At 41.4% G+C, this 21,916-nt stretch overlaps 2 protein-coding genes across 11 annotated transcripts in view; both read left to right on the top strand.

The window, feature by feature from the left end:
- Positions 1–1,373: 1,373 nt before the first annotated feature.
- Positions 1,374–16,520, top strand: ZNF470 (zinc finger protein 470). 9 transcript variants are annotated; one of them, XM_081217345.1, is made up of 8 exons: positions 1,374–1,598; positions 1,854–2,128; positions 2,479–2,670; positions 4,265–4,356; positions 9,076–9,202; positions 9,376–9,471; positions 11,856–12,019; positions 12,146–16,520. In XM_081217345.1, the coding sequence occupies exons 4-8, from the start codon at positions 4,297–4,299 to the stop codon at positions 13,727–13,729; spliced, it is 2,031 nt and encodes a 676-aa protein (XP_081073471.1). In that variant the 5' UTR covers positions 1,374–1,598; positions 1,854–2,128; positions 2,479–2,670; positions 4,265–4,296; the 3' UTR covers positions 13,730–16,520. The 9 variants fall into 9 exon arrangements, with proteins under 9 accessions (XP_081073471.1, XP_081073468.1, XP_081073464.1 ...); XM_081217342.1 differs by having other exon boundaries at positions 2,479–2,595; positions 11,856–16,520; XM_081217338.1 differs by having other exon boundaries at positions 11,856–16,520.
- Positions 16,521–16,590: 70 nt separating this feature from the next.
- Positions 16,591–21,916, top strand: part of ZNF71 (zinc finger protein 71) — a 29,283-nt gene continuing 23,957 nt past the window's right edge. For both annotated transcript variants that reach the window (XM_081217354.1, XM_081217349.1), the window contains exon 1: positions 16,591–16,679. The gene's annotated coding sequence lies outside the window, so the exon portion shown is untranslated. The remainder of the gene's footprint in view (positions 16,680–21,916) is intronic.

The raw sequence follows: 21,916 nt of genomic DNA, 5'->3' as shown, positions 1-21,916 counted from the left end.
GAAGAACTCTGGGCCGCTAATCCGCTATTTGGAGGAAAGCCATCAGTCACTCAGGAGCAACAGCAGTGGATTATTACGAAAGTGAAAAACAAACATATACGTGCAGGTAATGACACTTGAGTTTTAATTGTGATAGCAGCTGCTGTAGTTCTATCGATGTGGTATCTTTGACTACTGATAGAATCCCTATTTTAACTCACTGAATCACAGAGTAACGGCTGTGATAGTATGTTCATTAGCTGTTGTGTAACAAACTACGCTAAAGCTTAGTGGCTTAAAACAAACATACATTTGTCATCTTACAACTTCTTTGGGTAAGGAATCCAGGCATGGCTCAGCTGGGTGCCTCTGGCTCCTGGGGTCTCTCAACAAGACAGCAGTCACCTGAAGGCTTTATGGGAGGAGAATCATCTTCCAAAGTCACTCATTAAAACTGTTGGCTGGCCTCGGGTCCTTGCTGGCCTTTGGCTGAACACATCAATTCCTTTCCACATGGGCAGCTCACAACATGGCAGCTGGCTTCCTTGTAAGTGAGCAGGCAAGAGAAGGGTACCCAAGGTGGAAGCCGAAGCCTTTATGTAACCTAATATTACAAGTGGCATCCCCTCATCTTTGTACTTGGTTAATTAAAAGTGGGTCACTAGGTCCAGCTCACTTCCAAGGGGAGAGGATTACATGAGGTTATGAATAGCAGGAGGCGGGGATCATTTGGGAGCCACCTTAATGGATGCCTACCACAGTCTGCCCTCCGGCCCCTGGTGACTCATTTCCCTTCGGCATACAAAACAATCACCGGCTTCCAAGGCCCCTCCCCAAATCGCATCTCATTATAGCATCAGCTCAAAGTCAAGAATCTTGTCATGTAAATTAAGTACAGATGCTGTTGAGGCTCATAAGACGTCGTTTCTTAAGTACAGTTCCTCTTGCTCTGTAGACCTTTGGAAATAAGTTATCTGCCTCCCCTAAACCCCAGAGCGCGCACACACACACACCCGCAAGCGCACAAAGCACCAGGCAAAATCCAAATCTCCGCTCTTCTATCCCGAAGGCTCCGCCCCTAGACCCGCCTCTCCTAAGCTCCGCCCACTTCCCTGGCTTTTCCCCTTGCTCAAGGCGCCTGCGCGCTCCACGTTCTTGCGACCCCGCCTACCTTCGGCGGAGGCGCGGGTGAGCTGTTACTCGGGTCTCGGCTTTCAGTGCCTGACAGCTGCGCCTGCGCACTCCGAGCCCGGCGACGGCTCCCAGAAGTCCCCGGGACTCGGCTTCTTTCATGGGGGCCGCCAAAACTTCTGGGACCCGGAAGCTAAAAGGCTTCTAGGTAGCTCTGTTCCGGACCAGGAGGCACCAATAGGGGACAGAGGGCAGTGATCACCAGGCCGCGGGGAGGAACCCTGCCTAGCAGCCTAGTCCTCAGATTTCAGAAAGCCACCGCCACCCCTGTCTGCACTACGTTTCCCAAGGGCCCTTGCGCTGGGAGGACACGCCCACTTCCGACGAGGACTTGAAAGCCGGACGTGAGCGAGTCTGGCCGGTTCTGAGGAGGAAGTCTGAGTGGGGCGGCGGCAGCGGCTGAGCCGGGCGCGGGGAGGCGCCGAGAGGTCAGCGTCCTGGTCTGCATGCGGGGCGGCGGGGTCGTGAGCGTGCGCTCGTAATTTGGCGACTGTGACCGTCAGCGCGTGGTGTGTGTGTGTGTGTGTGTGTGTGACCGGGAGGAGGAGACAGGTACGTGTGTGAATGGGGGGGAGAGTGTGTGCGGGTGTGAGATGTGACTGGTGGGGCGCAGAGGAGGCAAGTGTGTGACTGGGGCCCGTGTTTCTGCGCGTGTCTTTTGTGCACCTTGCACGTCCCAGCAGCATGTGAGCGACGGCGTGTATTGGGACGAATGAAGGATTTTACGTGGCTGAGAACTGGAAACGCCTCCGGAGGAGGCCACCCCCCGACACCCCCCCACACACCCCAGCCCCCCACACACCCTGACTCCACCACCAAGAACCCAGTGTGGCCCAAAGCCCTGGAGTCCTGGGAAGGCGCCTGGTTGGGCCGGTGGGGCTGAAGCATTTCTTGCCTGCCCCGCCTGGAGGGTGTGGAAGTAGGGACACTACACACGTCCACGGGACTAAGTGTGGAGGTAAGAGTGGCAGAGGGCCTCGGTACGGCTGCAGGAGTGAAAATTGAGGTTTGGGGGTGCTGTTCCTGGGCCCAAGTGCTGGAGGAGGACGTCCCTGGCCTCAGAGTCTGGGGGACCCAGAAGTCCAAAGATTTGGACGGTCATCTCGGGCCAGAGTGTGGAGCTGAATTCAAGGAGGGGTCTTGACTTGCCCAGAGTCTCCTAACCAGACACTCCCCTTCCAGGTCTGTCTGCGTATCTCCAAGGACCCAGGGGAGAGAGCATTCCCCATTAGAACATTACCTCTGAGTGCTGTGCTGCTGTCCAAGGAGGACCTCCGTATTTAATATTTTTATTTTTTAACCTGTTAGAGTCCTATCCTACATTATCACTGTGGGATGCGACTTGGGAGGAAGGCGAGATTCACAGCTTCGTCTGGAAGTGCTGAGGGATCCCAGCCTTTCCATGGCTTAGTCACCTTTTAGTAGGTGAACAGAAATACTCCCCCATTTCCATCTCACACTTCTCTGTTTCCCGCTACCCGGCCCCCCGCCCCCAGCCAGGTGAGTAAAGCGAGAGAGAAGGGAAAGAAGCACTGCTCATAGCCCTGTTGTTCTTTGCTTGTTTTACTGCATGCAGTAACGATAGGTAATGTTTACTGAGTGCTTACTGTGGCCCAGACACAGTTCTAAGACCTTCTGGGTATGTTAACACCAAACCTCACAACATTATGAGGTAGAAACTATCTTACCTCCTTTTTATAGATGAGGACACTGATGCATAGAGAGGACAAATAATCACTAGTAAGTGGAGGAGCCAGGATTCACATCCAGGACAGGCTGACTCCAGAGTCCCCCTCTGTACTGGCCCTCATGTAATCCCCTTGAAGTGGGTATTCTTTTTTTTTTTTTTTTTTTTTTTTTTGCGGTACACGGGCCTCTCACTGCTGTGGCCTCTCCCGTTGCGGAGCACAGGCTCCGTACACGCAGGCTCAGCGGCCATGGCTCACGGGCCCAGCTGCTCCGCGGCATGTGGGATCCTCCCGGACCGGGGAATGAACCCGTGTCCCCTGCATCGGCAGGCGGACTCTCAACCACTGTGCCACCAGGGAAGCCCCGAAGTGGGTATTCTTAACCACTTTTGACAGTTTAAGAAGCTGACCCTAAGAGTTCAGATCCCAAGACCTCCACTGAGCAAGTTTTTTTTTTTTCTTAAACTTTCTGACCCAGTTTCTGTTATGTAAAATGAAGATAATATTCTATACCTCATAGGACTGTTATAAGGATTAAGTGAGCTCATACCTGTAAAGCACTTCGTGTAGTCCCTGTCACATAGTAACTAGTGCTCCGTAAGTGTTCATTCTTATATTCATCATTATAATAATGCTTTGAAAAAGCAGTGGAGTTTAGTGGAAAGAAACCAGAATTAAGTCAGATATTTTTATCCTCTTCCTGATTGAAGAAACTTGGCTGGAGGGCTGGGGGTGGGGTGAGGTGGCCAGGGACTTCAGAGCTATAGTTTGCCAGAAAGCAAAAGGAGAGCCTGGGTCTCCTGACAGCTTTTTGGTCCAGCTATCTGTAAGCCACATGGACTCTGTTGTAACAAAGGTAATACCTCTTTCTGGGGAAGATGGCTTTTTTCAAGTCTCATAGACTCTTTATAAGTCCTGAGTAGTTAGTTGCACATGAGGTGTTTTTTCTGTTATATTCTGGTGTCTGCTTGAGCATATAACTTGGTAGAGTCACGCAGACAGGTTGATGACTGGGCTCCATTATTTACAAGCTGTGTGACTTGTGCAAAAGACTTCACTTCCCAGAGCTTTCACGTGTGAAACAGTGACAGTATTCCCTATTTCACTGAAGGTCGTGAAGGTCACATCAGAGTATGAATATATGCAGCACGCCTAATACATCTCTGTTGTTAATGAATGGGTGGCTTTGAGCAAGAGATTGTCCTCAGCCTGAAAATCCAGAGCAGAGCAGAACCCCAGCTGTAGATTATAGGTTTCCCAGGGAGTGCCCGGACTGTGAGCGGAGGTTGGAGTAGGAATAAGGGAGTGAGAACAGAGGGATCTGAAGGGAAAAGTTTCTAGGTTGTGATTATTTGAGCTACTCACCGTTCCTAGAGTCTCTCACCGTTCCTTTCTCTTCCTCCCAGCTGTGCCCTCTCAGGATGAAGCCCTTCTCCACATGAGGAGCCAGGAAAAGGAGAAGGTGATGGGAATTGAACTCCTTAAAGCCATGTCCCTGGTTAGTATTCCCTTGCATTTCAGGATTTGGTAATGTTTGTTTCCTTCTGAAAATTGTCCCACTTTGGGGCCTGGCTCCTGTTTCCTCTCTTTCTGACGAGTAATGGGGCTATAGGTAGCTTCAAACAGCCCAGTACACTCTTACAGAACTTCCTCTTTTTCCTAGTCAATGTTTATTCTTCACTCAAGAAATGAGCCACTGTGAGCCCTTCCCTTGTACTCATTTTTTTCATAAGTATCTGACAATACAGAAACACAGTCCTTAGAGGAGACTTGAGAGCCACCACCTGCCTAGTCCCTAAACCCCCATCCTTGCTCTCAGAGAGCTTACTATCTGTTGGAGAAACGAAAAGGTAGCAAACATTTATTTTTACAGTGTGATCAGTGCTGCAGGTGGAGAGTGGACTTCCTGTGGAGTGGAGGGGAAGGGCCATTAATAGCCCGAATGAGTGCCTTTGGGTGAATTACAAAAAGGTGCCCCTGCATCTGTACCGATGAAGCTCTGTGATAAGACCACAGTCTGGCAGAAGGAAATCTGCTTATTTTAGCTCCTTTTTGCCACCTTCGTGAGAAATCCTGCACAGTGTTACTCGTTGGATGGAGGAGGCGTTGGGAGGGCTTGAGTCACAGAGGAAGGGATTTCTGAGTCGCATATTGAAGGAAGTGGAGGAGATCTGCAGGCGCAGGTGAGATGGGTGACATTTTCGCCAGAGTAAACAAAGATTTCCCCTCCCTACTTGACAGGCGCCATAGTGTCTTAAAATGCCAGGGAATGTACTACATCCTTTTTTCTTTCTAGGATGAATACCATAATCTGTTTAATCAGCCCTTTGTTGTCCCATAGGTAAAGTGTTGCCAATATTTTACTATTTAATAGAGAGCATTGCAGTTATCATCCTTGTATTTGAATTCTTGCCCCCATCTCTGATTTCTTTGGACTGAATTCCTAATTTTTCATTTCTTGCAGATGAGAGTTTCTCACACTTACTTTACTCCGGAATGTTTTTAATAGTAAAATATCTTATTGACCCATTAGAACCTTAAGAACTATAATTCATGTTCTGATTAAACTACTGAACAAGTGTCACCAGCAACTTAATTATTATAAAACTGTAAAAATTGGTACATAAATTTTAAAATCTAATCAAATGAAAACAACTTAGAATATTAAAATTGTTTTATTTTACATCAAAGACACAATAAACAACTTAAAGTAAAATACCTTCTTTTAAAAAAAAAAAACAGATTTAATGCTACAGAACATGTACTACCGATGAAACTTGTTTCTTAGAGCATATATACATTTTAAGCAAAAGCATTATTGTTATTGGTCAGAAGAATATATTTTAAGAGTGCCGGAGTATGGTATAAAGGTTAGTAACAAGGACTCTGGAACCAAACTGCCTGGGTACAAATTCTAGCTCCACCATATACTAGACATATCACCTTAATTTCAGTTCACTCAACTGTCAAATGGGAATAATAATAGTACCTAATTTATAGGACTGTTGTGAGTATTAATGAGTCAGTATATTTTAAGTGTTTAGAAAAGTACTTGGCACATAATAAGCACTAGCTATATGTGCTACTGAAGAACTACAATATGATGTTTAATGCACAAGAAGCACTGAACATCTGTAATGTTTATATTTCCAATGGAATATTTTAAAAATAATAACATTTTGCACTGAATTTGGGAGAGTCCTAGTTCTGGGTAATGGACTAAGCATGCTCCACCTGTCTTTCCCACTGAAAGCTGGGATGCATGCATGCATGAAGCATGCATGCTCCAGAATGCATGAAGAAGCAATTTGAAGTCTCTAAACAGTACATAGCAGGCAGATTGGGAAAGAAACCCAAAATGTGAAGTCCCACCAAACCTGCAGTGTGATTACCTTTTTTTTTCCTCCCAGTATCTCTTAACATGGATTCAACAAGCACAGAACTCAGAAGTAGGCATTGGCATGGATAGAAAGAACTGCAGGAGAAACTTTCTAGTTTAGACTCAAGAAGTGGGAAAGGGATCTAATGCTCAGAATGAGGGGGAGGGGAACAGAAATCTCCCTTTTAAAGTGGTAAGTGCACAGTGGAATGGAATAAATAAGGCCCAGTTATCTGGCCAGAGAATGAAAAAGGGGAGCCCCCTGGGAAACAAAGTACTGAAGAGATCCCAGAGAGGGAGGAAGTCACCCACATCAAATTGTTTATGATCTCCTAAGCAGCTCACTCTGAGCTGCTCGTGTATGTATCTGACCCTGAAGAGCATACCATAATCTATGAGAATGAACTAAGGTCTCAGGCTGGCCTTAGACCAGGCTGGCCACTGGTGCATAAGTAGGACAAAGGTGAATATCACTGCCCAGGGTTGAAAATGGAACTGCTGTTGAAACCACCACCCACAGAAGGCTGGTTAGAACTTGCAGCCTGAACAAAATATCAGCCAACATTCTCCATAGAATTTAAACAAGACGTAGAGTCTCATAATATCCAGAATGTCAGAAATATAATCCAAAATTACTCAGCTAATGAAAAACTAGGAAAATTTCAATTCGTAGGGGAAAAGGCCACCACCGGATACTAACGTTGATGTGACACCGATGTTGGAATTATCTGATAAAGACTTTAAAGCAGCTGTTATAAAAGTGCTCCAACAAGTAAGGTTGAACATTCTTGAAACTAGTGGAAAGATAGTCTCAGCAAAGTAATAGAAAATATGAACAAGAAATGAAAAATATAGTAACCAAAATAAGCTCACTGGATGGACTAGTGGCACAATGAAGATGACAGAGGAGAGAGTTAGTGAACTTGAGGATAAACAGAAACTATCTAATCTGAATGATAGCAAGAAAAAAGATTGAACAAAGCCTCAGGGTCCTATAAGAAAATACCAAAATGTTTAACATTTCTATCATTGACATCCCCCCAGAAAGAGGAGAAAATGAAGGTAGAAAAAATATTTGAAGAAATAATGGCTGAAAAATTACCAACTTTAGTGAAAGACATAAACATGTGGGTCTATAAAGCTCATCAAACTCCAATGTGATGAACCCAGAGAAATCCCTACCCAGAAATGTCATAATCAGACTGCTGAAACTAAAGACAAGGGAAAAAAACTTCAAAAGCAGCCAGAGAAAAACAGTGCTTAACATACAGGACAGCAGTGATTTGGATAACTGTGGATTTCTCATCAGAAACCATGGAAGTCAGAAGTCAGAAAAGTAGAACAACTTTTTTAAAGTGCTCAAAGAAAAGAACTGTCAACCCAGAATTCTGTGTCCAGTAAAAATAGCCTTCAAGGAGGTGAAATAGTTTCTCTTGTGAATGAACACTAAGAAAATTCATAGACAGATTTTTAAAAGAATTACAAAAGGAAGTTCTTCCAGTAGAAATTATATCAGAAGGGAATTTGTAACATTAGGAATGAAGGAAGTGCAACAAAAATGGTGAATATTTATATGTAAATGCAATAGACTGTTCTTTTGAAGCATTTAAAGTATCTTCGACAGTTGAAACCAAAACTAATAGCTTAGGTTTGCTGAGCCGGACAGTATTTGAACATAGGTGATCTGGCTTCAGAGACCATGTTCTTAACTACTATAGCTTACTGAAATTAGTAAAATAAAATATAGGTAAAACGTTTATTGAAATACTAGACCAAATGTTTCACCTCTTCCTGGCCTCCTGCTCTTCTTTCTTTCCCATCTCTCCTTCATAATTATCATAGGTAAAAATTCTTGAGTACTTAGGTACTGTGCCTGTTACTTCATTTAATTCTCACAGTGCTACCATGAGGTAGGTACTAAAATTATTACCACTTTTTTAGGAGGGAAATCTTGAAGCACACAGAAGTTAATTGACTTGGCAAAGATCACCCAGCTAGTAAGTGACAGAGTCTAAGTTCTTTGGAATAATAATCTAACCTTTTTCTCTGGTTTTATTTAAAACTCATTCTTGGATGTTGGTATAAGTGAAATCACACACACAAAAAAAAAAAGAAGAAGAAATTAAACATCTGCCATCAGCCATAGAACTGGCCTCACTTCCTGGTTGGTTAGAAATTCAGCCCATGTAACAAAACACAGGTTACCTGTCATGTGCTTACCTCATATCATCTCTTGATACTTCTCAGCAGATTATCAAAAAATAACTTGCCAAATGAGTTCTCTCCTAATCTAAACATATTTGTTTTTCAAAACAAAATAATAGTGCTGGGCATTTTTTTCTTTCATTCTTTTTAGGCATACCTCTTAATATCTCGAGAACACTAAGATTTCTTAGAATATATTGTGGAGATTGAAGTCATACTCATCAGGTCAGCATCATTCCTTGAAACTTTCTGTTGCAGTCCCAGAGCTCTTTAGTTTTTCCATGTAGAAAGTGAGCTAACTCCTAACATAGATAAAATAATTTAGTGCTTGATGATATTCTGTTTTGAATGCAGTCAACACTTTTTTATTTGAGAATGTCTTCTCACACCATAAAATGCTTCAAGAACAGAGAGTTATCGCTCATATTTTTTCTTTTTCTTAATATATATAAATATAGGCAGAATTTTTTTCAGTAAATAACTACATGACCTTGATCATTTAGATCCTCCCAGGGCAGTTACTCACAATTTTTTTTTTTTCCCCAAATGTGAACAGCATAACTCTTTACCCTAAGGCCAGCTAAGTCAGGGCATGAACACTGATTGAGCAAGATTATATTTGTGTCATTTCAGGATTCAGTGTCTTTCACGGATATAGCCATAGACTTCTCCCAAGATGAGTGGGAATGGCTGAATCTTGCTCAAAGGACTTTGTATAAGAAGGTGATGTTAGAGAACTATAGGAACCTGGCTTCATTGGGTAAGAGTATATTCCTCCTTCCACCTCCCCCAGGAGTCTTTCCACTTCAGTCGCCTTTCATGACTTTATCAGCATTTTCCTATAATGTTTCTCTTCTCTCAATACCATTTAGACTGTCATAGCTCTGGAATATTCACAGCATAGCTAATTTTCTTATTTCCTCTTATATGCAGGTCTTTGCATTTCCAAACCAGATGTGATCTCCTTATTGGAGCAGGATAAAGAGCCCTGGATGATGAAAGGAGAGATAACAAGAGGGCTGCCCCCAGGTAAATGCAGGATAACTAGAGTTGGGAAAACGATCCTAAAGGTGTTTCTTCCCTCTAATATTTGCTGGAAAATACCTCTCAAAGTCCTTCCCAAATTGAAATTTCTTGTTCTAACACTATGTTTTTTAAAGAATTTATTTATCATTTATTTATTTATTTTATTTATTTTGGGCTGCATCAGGTCTTAGTTGCAGCATGCAGGATCTTTGCTGAGGCATGCAGGATATTTCCTTCTGGCTCGCAGGCTTCTTTCTAGTTGTGACATGCAGGTTTTCTCTCTCTAGTTGTGGCGCGCAGGCTCCAGGGCACATGGGCTCTGCAGTTTGCAGCACGCAGGTGCTTCTAGCAAGTGGGATCTTTGTTGAGGCATGCAGGATCTTTTGTTGTGGCATGCGGGCTTCTCTCTAGCTGTGGCGTGTGGGTTTTCTCTCTCTAGTTGTGGCATGCAAGCTCCAGGGTGCGTGGCCTCCGTAGTTGTGGCACGCGGGCTCCAGAACACGTGGGCCCTGTAGTTTGTGGCACATAGGCTCTCTTGTTGAGGTGCGTGAGCTCAGTAGTTGTAGCGTGTGGGCTTCGTTGCCCTGTGGCATGTGGGATCTTAGTTCCCTGACCAGGGATTGAACCCACGTCCCCTGCGTTGTAAGGTGGATTCTTTAACACTGGACCACGTGGGAAGTCCCTCTGACACTATTTTTTTAAGTGGATCTTTTCTTCCCCACTGGTATGACATACCACCTTTACCTTTAGTGATTTCCTATAAATACCACAGTCTGTTTCTGAACTCTGTTATGTTCCATTGCTGTTTACCTAGTTCTGCTCAAGCACTGTATTGTTGTAATCATCCCTGACTTTAAACATTTCTGAGTTCTTTAGACAGATTTGTGTTTAGTTTTTCAAACTTGTTTAAGTATTTTCCTTTCTTTAAAATGTGACTTACCAAGTTAACAAGTATTATAGCTATGTTCTCTCTGCTTTTAATTATTTTTCTCTTTGGTGTTTATTTTTTATTGTTGTTGTTTCTTTTTGTTTATGTCTTTTTTTCCCCCTTCAACTGGAAAGGTTTTAGTTCTACAACTTGTTAACTTTATGACTTCATCTATTTTTAAATTTGTATTTTAAAATTCATCCACTTGAGATTCAAAACATTGTCTTTTGATACCGATATGAAAGATGAAGAAATTAGCCCACTAATGTTACTACCTCTCTCTTTGTCCATCGTCTTCCCACTTTTACTCTACCTATTGGGATTTTTGACTCAGGTTATTTTCTTCAGTTTATTAATTTTTTTCCCTGTCATGCTTGAAAGCTGTTTTTCTGGTTTAGAAAGCCAGATAATAGCCTATAGACATATATTGCAGGGAAATGAGCTTCAAGTGAGAAGGTTAGTTTATTCTGTGGCCTGTAGTGTGGCCTTTTCCTGCTTTCAGTTCTCAAAGTTTTAAGAAGTGGACATTGATAGGTCACTTATAGCCCTAATGGTGTACATTAATAAATAATAAAAAAAATGAATTAAGCATCCAATTCAAGATATTAGAAAAAGAACAAAATGAATCTCAGGGAAACTGAAATAAGTTATATATAGTGATTTATACTGCTAGAGATAAAAGTAGGAATAAATGAATCAGAAAACAGTAGATCTAATGAAAATAAATCCAACATAGGCTTCTTTAGAAAACCAATAAAATATATAAACTATCCAGACAAATGAAAGAAAATACAAGAAAAGAAATAATGGTAAATGACCACTGATGCCTAAGTACGTAAGAGAATCATACGGATCTATTTTTGGAATGCAAGTCCCTGTAAATAATTTGAAAACCTGGATGAAATGGATGATACTTTACAAAAATATAATAACCACAACTGACACCAGAGATAGAAAATTTAAACAGACTGGTTACCATTGAAGAAATGTTGAAAGTCATCTAAGAACTGCCTCCTCCAAGAAAATAAGCCACAACCCCAAATAGTTTTACAAATAAATTCTATAAAGCCTGTAAGGAACAATATCAACATTGTTTAAAGTGTTCCATGACAGAGAATAAAAAGGAGAACTGTAAAAAATGTGTTTATGAAGACAGCATAACATTTGATACCAAAATATTACCAAAACAGCACCCAAAAAAAGGAAATTACAGACGAAATCAATTATGAATATTAGTGCAATATCTTAAATAAAAAGTCATGTTGAAATAATATACCAGAGCCAAGGAGGGTTTATTCAAGAAATGCAAGGGTGGTCACACTGCTTAACTTTAAGAACTGTCAAAAACATATACCTTTGTGGGCTTCAGCAACTGTTTTGATTCATATGGTTTCATTTGGAAGTTTCCGTTCTTTTTGCTTTCAATAAGGGAGACGTTTGCTTTCTTAATATCTTTCAGACTTGGAGTATGTGTGGATGAGAAAGGAATTATCTCCAAACAAGGACATCTATGAGGAAAAATTGTCCCAGGCAATGATAATGGAAAGACTTACAAGCTGTGACCTCGAATGTTCCACATTAGGGGAAAACTGGAAACGTGAAGACCTGTTTGAGAGGGAGCTGGTAAGTCAGAAGACACATTTTGGGCAAGAGACAATCAGTCATATAGGTACCCTTATTGAGAAAGGAGACCACTCTAACAAATCTGGGACAGTTTTTCATCTGAATACATTATCTTATATAAAACAGGTATTTCCTATCGAAGAGAGAATATATAATTTTGACACAAATAAGAAAAGCTTAAAAGCACATTCCTTTGTGAAAAAACACAAGCAAGTCTATGGAGAAAAGAAACTTTTGAAATGTAATGACTGTGAGAAAACTTTCAGCAAAATCTCAACTCTTACTCTTCATCAAAGAATTCATACTGGAGAGAAACCCTATGAATGTATCGAATGTGGGAAGGCCTTTAGCCAGAGTGCCCACCTTGCTCAACATCAGAGAATCCACACAGGAGAAAAACCCTTCGAATGTGCTGAATGTGGGAAAGCCTTCAGCCAGAATGCTCATCTCATTCAACATCAGAGAGTTCATACTGGAGAGAAACCTTATCAATGTAAGCAGTGTCATAAAGCCTTCAGCCAGCTTGCACATCTTGCTCAACACCAGAGGGTTCATACTGGAGAGAAACCCTATGAATGTATCGAATGTGGGAAAGCTTTTAGTGATTGTTCATCTCTAGCTCATCATCGAAGGATTCACTCTGGGAATAGACCCTATGAATGCATTGACTGTGGGAAAGCTTTCAGGCAGAACGCTTCTCTTATACGTCATCGGAGGTATTGTCACACTGGAGAGAAACCCTTTGATTGTATTGATTGTGGGAAGGCTTTCACTGATCATATAGGACTTATTCAGCATAAGAGAATTCATACTGGAGAGAGACCTTACAAATGTAATGTGTGTGGGAAGGCTTTTAGCCATGGCTCATCCCTGACTGTCCATCAGAGAATTCACACAGGAGAGAAACCCTATGAATGTAATATCTGTGAGAAAGCCTTTAGCCATCGTGGCTCACTCACTCTTCATCAAAGAGTTCATACTGGAGAGAAACCCTACGAATGTAAGGAATGTGGGAAAGCTTTTCGGCAGAGCACGCACCTCGCCCATCATCAGAGAATTCATACTGGGGAGAAACCTTACGAATGTAAGGAGTGCAGCAAAGCCTTCAGCCAGAATGCACACCTGGCACAACATCAGAAAGTACACACTGGAGAGAAACCATATGAATGTAAGGAATGCGGGAAGGCCTTCAGTCAAATTGCACACCTTATTCAACACCAGCGAGTTCATACTGGCGAGAAGCCTTATGAATGTATTGAATGTGGGAAGGCCTTTAGTGATGGCTCCTATCTTGTCCAACATCAGAGGCTCCACTCTGGCAAAAGACCATATGCATGTCTTGAATGTGGGAAGGCATTCAGACAGAGGACATCTCTGATCTGTCACCAAAGGTGTCATACAGGTGAGAAACCTTACGAATGTAACATCTGTGGGAAAGCCTTTAGCCATCGTAAATCCCTTACTCTACATCAGAGAATTCACACAGGAGAGAAACCGTATGAGTGTAAGGAATGCAGCAAAGCCTTCAGCCAGATTGCCCATCTGACGCTGCATAGGAGAATTCATACTGGAGAAAGGCCCTATGAATGTAAAGAATGTGGAAAAGCCTTTAGGCAGAGTGTACACCTTGCTCACCATCAGCGAATTCATACCGGAGAGTCATCCTCAATTATTCCCTCCTCTTCACCTGCATACCACCAGGTCCTCTAGCTTCAATATTCTAAATCTATCCACTTCTTTCCAACTCGTGCCATTATCATGGTCAAAGATGCAACCATCTCGTTTGGATTTCTGCCTAGCGTTGCAACCATTTTTCCTCTTGCTTCCCTCAAGTGCATTTTTAGCACTGTAGCCAGCTTAATCTTTTAAAAATAAAGAACTGTATTCATGTTACTTTTCCATTTGAAACACTTGTTTTGAAGAATATGTTAGATAATCCATTTAAAGAGTTTAGCATACCTTCCTGTGCTTATAATTAATGCCATTAAGGTAGAGTTTTCCTTACAGTTATGTTCAGCTGCAAGTGTAATGAACCAGTAGGTCAAGACTAAGAAGCCTACAAATTTTAAAGTAGACGGAGAACTCTTTACTCTCCTAGTAGGTAGGAAAAATGAACACATTCAGAATTGAAAGATTGTATGATATACGAGGTAACATGGTGGCTTGCACCTCCCTCTATGAATAAATATAATGCCGTCTAGCATTGTTGATGAGAGTCTCACCTCACCTGGCACTTACAAGTGATAATAGGCCAATTAGAACAAAAGGTAGAATGTAGGACTAACTACGGGGTAGTATTAAAAATGAACTAAAATGAACAAGCTAGAAAACTTGAATAGGTTAATAGCCATGAAATAAACTACAAAAGGTAGTTCAACACTTTCACCTGTGGAAAAGCATCACAAACAAGCCCTGTGATATTTAATTGTTCTAGAGCATAAAATAAATACAGTAAAGCTTCCCATCTTGTTCTATGAGACTGACAAGACTAATACCAAAACAGGAAAACATATATATTGCAGTTGGCTTATGAATGTGGATGTTAAATGTTAAATTTTTTTTTTTTTTTTTTTTTTTTTTTTTTTTGCGGCACGCGGGCCTCTCACTGTTGTGGTCTCTCCCGTTGCGGAGCACAGGCTCCGGATGCGCAGGCTCAGCGGCCATGGCTCACGAGCCTAGCCACTCTGCGGCACGTGGGCTCTTCCCAGACCAGGGCACGAACCCATGTCCCCTGCATCGGCAGGTGGACTCTCAACCACTGTGCCACCAGGGAAGCCCAAAAGTTAAATATTTTTTAAATATTAAAAAACAGAGTAAATGAAAAGCTAGACTTGTCTCTGTGTAGACAGACTCAGTCTGGCAACGATATTTCTCCCCAAGTTAAATACGTAAATTCATTGATAGTCCAAAAAAAAGTCCCTATGTGTCTTTAACTTGACAAGCTCATTTTGACCACCTAGATAGTACTGTGATATAGCAAAGAGTGTACTACTGTAGTAATCACTAAATTAACATTAATGGAGCATTTACTAATGTTCCAGGCATTGTTTTAGGTGCTGGGGATACAGCGAGGTACAAAATGTACAAAAACGTTTTTCTTCACAGATCTAGTGGGAGAAGACAAACTAAAAATTGAAATACTATATAGTAAGTTTGTGACATGTACCTACTTGTACATGATGAGAAATGATCTAAAGAGGGAGCCGGGGAGAGCTGGGAGGGAGTGTTTTACTCCCCCAGAACATATGGGCATTAGAACCAAGGGACTAGGGAGGAACTAGAAAAGACTCAGCCCCAAAGGGCATGATGAGAATAATCATGACAGTCTCAAAGCAGATAATTACGATGCTCCGAGTATTGCAGGAAGGAAGAATTGATGGCTTAACAAGGTTCACGAGAGTTCTGTTCACTCTTTGTCAGTCGTGCTTTAGAGGCTGGTGGAGGGTTTTGTTTTGGGTTTTGTTTTGTTTTGGTAATGGTCTTATTGAGAGACTTCACATACCATACAATTTGCCCACATAAAGTATATGATTCAGGGAATTCCCTGGTGGTCCAGTGGTTAGAACTCGGCACTTTCATTGCCATGGCCTGGGTTCAGTCCCTGGTCAGGGAACTAAGATCCTGCAAGGCGTGTGGCGCAGCCAAAAAAAAAAAAAAAAAAAAGGTATATGATTCAATGACTTTAGTATGTTCAGAGTTGTGCAACCATCACCACAGTTAATTTTAGAACATTTTCATCACCCAAAATGAGATCCCCTGCCCTTTAGTAGATACTCTTACACTAGAGGAGAATACTTACCTGGAGCACCTCCTACACCTGAAGGTACCTGGAGTACCCAGAGCTCTTGGGTTTCCTCTTGGTTGCTGTCTGTGGCCATGTGATGGGAGCTCTTATCCAGAGGACACTGGAAAATGGAGCTTTGGGGCTTCCTCTTTACTTCGGCATCAAGGCTAGGAGATGGATGATCTTATCCAGAGTATGTAGGGGGTTTTGACTGCCCTTATATATGATGAAAAGGATTTTTTATTTCAGTGGGGCAAAGACGGATTGATCAGGTGGCCTTGGGACAGTTAGCTCTCTGGAAAGACATAGATCTATACTTTGCACACTGATGAAGTTCTGACAGATTAGAGATCTAAAGGTACAATATTAAAGTACAAGAAAAATTTAGAATATTTCTATAACCTTGGCTTGAGGCAGACCTTCTTAACTATTACACATAACTCAGGAGCTGACATTAAACTGAGTAACACTTCTGTGTGGAAAACATCAAAGTTAACATAAATGAGAGACTGAAAGAAAATGTTTGCAACGAATATGACAAAGGGCAATAATCCCTGATATTTAAAGCACTCTTACAAATCAGTAATAGTAACATCTGCAACTCAGAAAAATGGACAGATAACAGCCTCTTTAAAGAAGATGAAATAAAAACAGCTAAGGAAAATTACTCACTATCATTAGTAATCAAGGCAATGCAAAATAAAGTGATATTGACTTTTTCCCCCAATAGATTGATTTTAAATCACAGAAGAGTGATAATACCCAGTTTTGGTGAATGTGTGAAGAACAAGACAGTTCCATTGTTTGTTATATAAATTGCTGTATGTATAGACCATTCGAATCAATATTCCTCAGAAACCAAAGTGTACAACACAGGTAGGTAAATGTATAATGAGAAACATTTCTAATGATAAACTCTTAGTAACTTAGGGTAATGGGCAGATGGGTAAGTTAATTATGTTGTATTCTTTCAATAGAATTATATGCAGCTGTTGAAAAACTATAAATGTGTATATAGCCATAAAAGATAGTTGTGCTATATTAAATGAAAAGAATTTTTTCAGACCTGTATTCTAGTATAAATTCATAATCATAATATCAAAAATAAAACCAAAAATACATGTTTTTCTGTTTTCCTCTGCCCAGATTTCCTTGCCTTCTTCTTTTTTTTTTTTAATTTTATTTCTGGCTGCGTTGGGTCTTAGTTGCTGCGCTCGGGCTTTCTCTAGTTGCGGCGAGCGGGGGCAACTCATTGTGGTGTGCGGGCTTCTCATTGCAGTGGCTTCTCGTTGCAGAGCGTGGGCTCTCGGTGCGTGAGCTTCAGTAGTTGTAGCATGCAAGCTCAGTAGTTGTGTCTCATAGGCTCTAGAGCGCAGGCTCACTAGTTGTGGCGCACGGGCTTAGTTGTTCCACAGCATGTGGGATCTTCCCGGACCAGGGCTCGAACCCATGTCCCCTGCATTGGCAGGCGGATTCTTAACCACTGTGCTACCAGAGAAGTCCTTGCCTCCTTCTTTTGACTACACTCTCTCTTTTCCTTTGAGTAACTGGCCATACCTTGTCTTACAGTTCTGAGGGACCTAGTCAATCAGATTCTCTCTGGAGCTTGAAAGGGAGAAGGATCTGTTCCCTAAAGGGATGATGCTGGTGCCCTTGTGGTTGTGATCTTTGGAGCCACCCTAGTTTTTGTGCTTTCCAAGGCTGCGATTCCTTAAACGACTTACCATCCTCTCAATACTTCATTTTCTGCTTGTTTGCTTGCAGTTAAAGAAACTTAACCAAGTCAGAGTTTGGTATGAAGATTATGTAATAGGCAATAGAATCTTTGGAATATTGGAGGTGTTAGGGATTGGTGTTTGGGTGAGATGGGGCAAGTGAGACTCCTGTTTCTTTCCTAGCGTAGGAAAGTAACAACTCGTGGTGTGCACTGGGCAAACACGCAAGTGAATTATTATTAGTTGTAGTCGCCTGAGGTAAATAGAGGTCTACAGTCCTGAATAATGACAGTTTCAAGAGGAAGAGGAATGCCAAGTCCAAAGAGTGTCTGTGATGCTGGTAGCTAACTGTTTTGGGTAATTTAAAACTCAAATCTTGAACTTTCTGAACTACTAGCAACTAAGGGTCTTTGTATGATATTGTTGAAAGATGTCTTACACTGTTTGAAGTCATAGGGTTAAGATTGCTTAAAACCAAATTGAGGACTCCTTTTATGGGTTGCTAAGGTGGGATGCTGGTTAAATTCCGTATTTTGTTGTAGAGTGGTTGTAAGTTCTGAATTGTATCCTTCTCACCCCCAAATTCACATATTGAAGCCCTAAACCCCAATGTGACTGTATATGGAGAGAGACAGCTTTGGGGGAGGGAATTACGGTTAAATGAAGTGATAAGGGTGGGGCCCTAATCTGATAGAACTGGTAACCTTATAAGAAGAGGGAGAGACATCAGAGGTACTAGAGAGAAGTTACAGTGACAATTGAGAAAAGTTTCTGGCAATTTAGCCCCAGAAGAACTGACCTTGACCTTTATAGGAAGTTGGTCTGGAGATGACAAGGAGCCACATGGTAAGTTGAGGGAGTCAACATTTCTAGATTACAGCAGGAAAAATTCCCACCGCTTGCTCCAGATATGGCCTTCACAGGAAGTGTTTGTGCTGCTTGTATCCAAGGAGCCTAGAACTCAGAGTGCATGTACCTCATGTATCATTCTGGAACATTCCTCATAAGGCCAGTGAGTGGTCATCTGGGGGCCGCAGTTGTTACTAAACATTTTGAATATGGTTCCCAAAAGGAGACAGTCTGATTTACAGATGATCCAGAGTAACTCAAATTGGGACTAGCACCACTGAGGATTTCTTCTAGCCAGTATTCCTGAGATTCTAATACCATTGTTGTCATTTTGAGATACAGTGTTTTCAGAGGAAGTGAGAGACTCTAATCAAATTCTGAATAATTTTAAAGGGAAGGTGATCAAAAGGAAGAAGACGTGACTCGACAAGTTAAGTAGGCATAAGTGGCTTAAAACAAATGTGAACATCAAAGAGTCGGAATAATTTAGAAAGTACATCTTGTTTTGAAAATGCATAATACAGATGTAGGGCTTTTGGGGGGGGTCCATAAAAATCAATCAATTATGTAAACTTACCCATTGAAACTTTTTTTTTTTAATCTGTTGAGTATTTTCTTCTTTGGGGAACTAAAATTTAGATATCCTGAAAATGTCGCCTCAATAAGTCTAACAAGAAGAACAAGGGTCTGGAGACCAAGGCTCTTTGGGAGACAGTTTGGCAGCTTCTTACAAGGCTAAACACTGTCCAGCAACCATACTTCTATGTATCAGCTCAAATGAATTGAAAACATGTCCACACAGAAAGCTGCATGTGGGTGCTTACAGCAGTTTTATGAAAGCGGCCGAGATGTCCTTCAGTAGGTGAATGGATAAACATACTGTGGCACAACCAATAGATTATTATTTAGTGATAAAAAGAATTGAGCCAGGGGCTTCCCTGGTGCTGCAGTGGTTAAGAATCCGCCTGCCAATGCAGCGGACACAGGTTCGAGCCCTGGTCCCAGAAGATCCCACATGCCGCAGAGCATCTAAACTAAGCCCATGCTCCACAACTACCGAGCCTCTGCTCTAGAGCCTGTGAGCCACAACTACTGAAGCCCACATGCCACGACTACTGAAGCCTGTGCGCCTAGAGCCCATGCTCCACAACAAGAGAAGCCACCACAATGAGAGGCCCACGCACCGCAAAGAAGAGTAGCCCCTGCTCACTGCAACTAGAGAAAACCCGCGTGTAGCAACGAAGACCCAATGCAGCCAAAAATAAAAATTTTAAAAAATTAATTTTTTAAAAAAAGAAATGAGCTAAAAAAAAAGGAGAACTTTAAGTTCATATTAAATGCTAAGTGAAAGAAGCCATTCTGAAAAAGGCTATATATTGTCTGATTCCAACTCTGTGACATTCTGGAAAAGACAAAACTGAAAAAATACTGGGTTCATGAAGATGGAGGAGGACAAACAGGTGCAGCACAGGACATTTTTAGGGCACTGAAATATATGCTACTGTAATGGTGAATACATATTATTATGCATTTGCCAAAACCCACAGAGGTGTACAACACAAAGAGCAACCTTAATGTAAACTGTGGGGTTTTGTTAGTAATAATGTATCAATATCGGTTCGTTAATTGTAACAAATGTTCCACGTTAAATGCAAGCGTTTACTAATAGGGGAAATTGGGTGCAGGGAGGTGGGTGTATGAGAACTCTGTACTATCTGCTCAATTTTTCTGTAAACCTAAAACTGTTCTAAAAAGTAAAGTCATTAGTAAAAACAAAAACAAAACAAAACAAGAGACCCATAATGAGATATCACTACATGCTTATCAGAATGGCTAAGATAAAATATGTATATGTATAATGGCAACATCCAGTATTGGCAAGGATTTGGAGAAACTGGATATCTCATAAATTGCTGGTAGGAATATAAATGGTACGGCCACTCTGAAAAACAGTTTGGCAGTTTGTTTAAAAAAAAAAACTAAACTAAAAATGCAAATACCATATGACCTAGAAATGCACTCCTGGGCATTTGTCCCAGAGAAATGAAGATTTAGGTTCACATGAAACCCTGTAATAAGGAACAATTAATAGTAGAAGGGCAACCTATGAAATGGGATAAAATATTTGCAAACCAAATATCTGATAAGGGGTTAATACCCAAAATATGTAAGGAACCCCTGTAACTCAATAGCAAAAGATAAAATAATTTAAAATGGGCAAAAGACTTGACTAGAACAGACATTTCTCCAAAAAAACATACAAATGGCCAGCAGGTACATGAAAAGGTAAAGAGCATCACTAATCATCAGGGAGATGCAAATCTAAACCACCCTGAGATATCACCACACACCTATTAGAATGAATATTATTTTTTTAAAAAAAATTGAAGAGGATGTGGAGAAATCAGAACTTTTGTACCCTACTGATGGGAATGTAAAATGGTGCAGCCACTATGGAAAACAGTATGGAGTTTCCTCCAAAAAACATTAGAAATACCTAATGATCTCGCTTCTCGCTTCTGGGTACTCGAAAGTCAGGATCTCAGATAGATGATTTGCACTCCATTGCTCACTGCAGCATTATTCACAATAGCTGAGATGTGGAAGCAACCTAACTGTCCATCAGTGAGTCAACGGATAAAGAAAATGTGGAATACACATAAAATGTAATATCCTTTAACCTTAAAAAAGAAGGAAATTCTGCCACATGCCACAACATGGGTGAAGCTTGAGGACATTGTGCTGAGATAAGCCAGATGCAGAAGGAGAAATACTGCATTTATATGAGGTATCTAAAACAGTCAAACACGAGGAAGAGAGTAGAATGGTGGTTGCCAGGGTCTTGAGGGAAGGGGAAATGGGGAGTTACTGGTCAACAGGTATAAAGTTTCATTCAGGCAAGGTGATTAAGTTCTAGTGTTCTGTACATCGTGCCTCTAGTTAACAATACTGTATTGTACACTTAAAATTTTGTTACGAGGGTAGATCTTATGTTAAGTGTTCCTACCGAAATGAAGAGAAAATTGTAACTGGAATAGCCCCAAACTGGAAACATCCCAGATGTGGTAGCCAAACTGTGGTAAATCCCTACCATGGATTACCACTCAGTAGTAAAGTAATGAACTATTGATACAAATAACACCTTGGATAAATCTCCAGAGAATTATGCTGAATGAAAAAAAATGCCTATTGATAGAACATTTTTGAAATGACAAAAGTATGGAGAAAAAATTAGCGATAGTCAAGGGTTAAGGAAGGATGGGGTATGGAGGAAAGTGGGTGTGGCTATGAAAGGGCAACCGAGGGATCGTAGTGGTGACGGAAAAGTTCTGTATCTTGACAATATTCATGTCTGTATCCTATTTGTGACTTTGCAAGTGAAACCGTGCCCTATAGGGTTAACAGAAACTGGTGACTAACAGAAATTCTTTTTAAAAATAAATTTATTTTATTTATTTTTGGCTGCGTTGTGTCTTCGTTGCTGCGCATGGGCTTTATCTAGTTGCGGCGCGCGGGCTTCTCATTGCCGTGGCTTCTCTTGTTGCGGAG

This window comes from Mesoplodon bidens, assembly GCF_964165515.1.
Source record: "Mesoplodon bidens genome assembly, chromosome: 18".
Classification (NCBI taxonomy): Eukaryota; Metazoa; Chordata; class Mammalia; order Artiodactyla; family Ziphiidae; genus Mesoplodon; species Mesoplodon bidens.
Note: the sequence above shows the minus strand (reverse complement) of the source record. Positions and strands in the feature narration are given on the sequence as shown.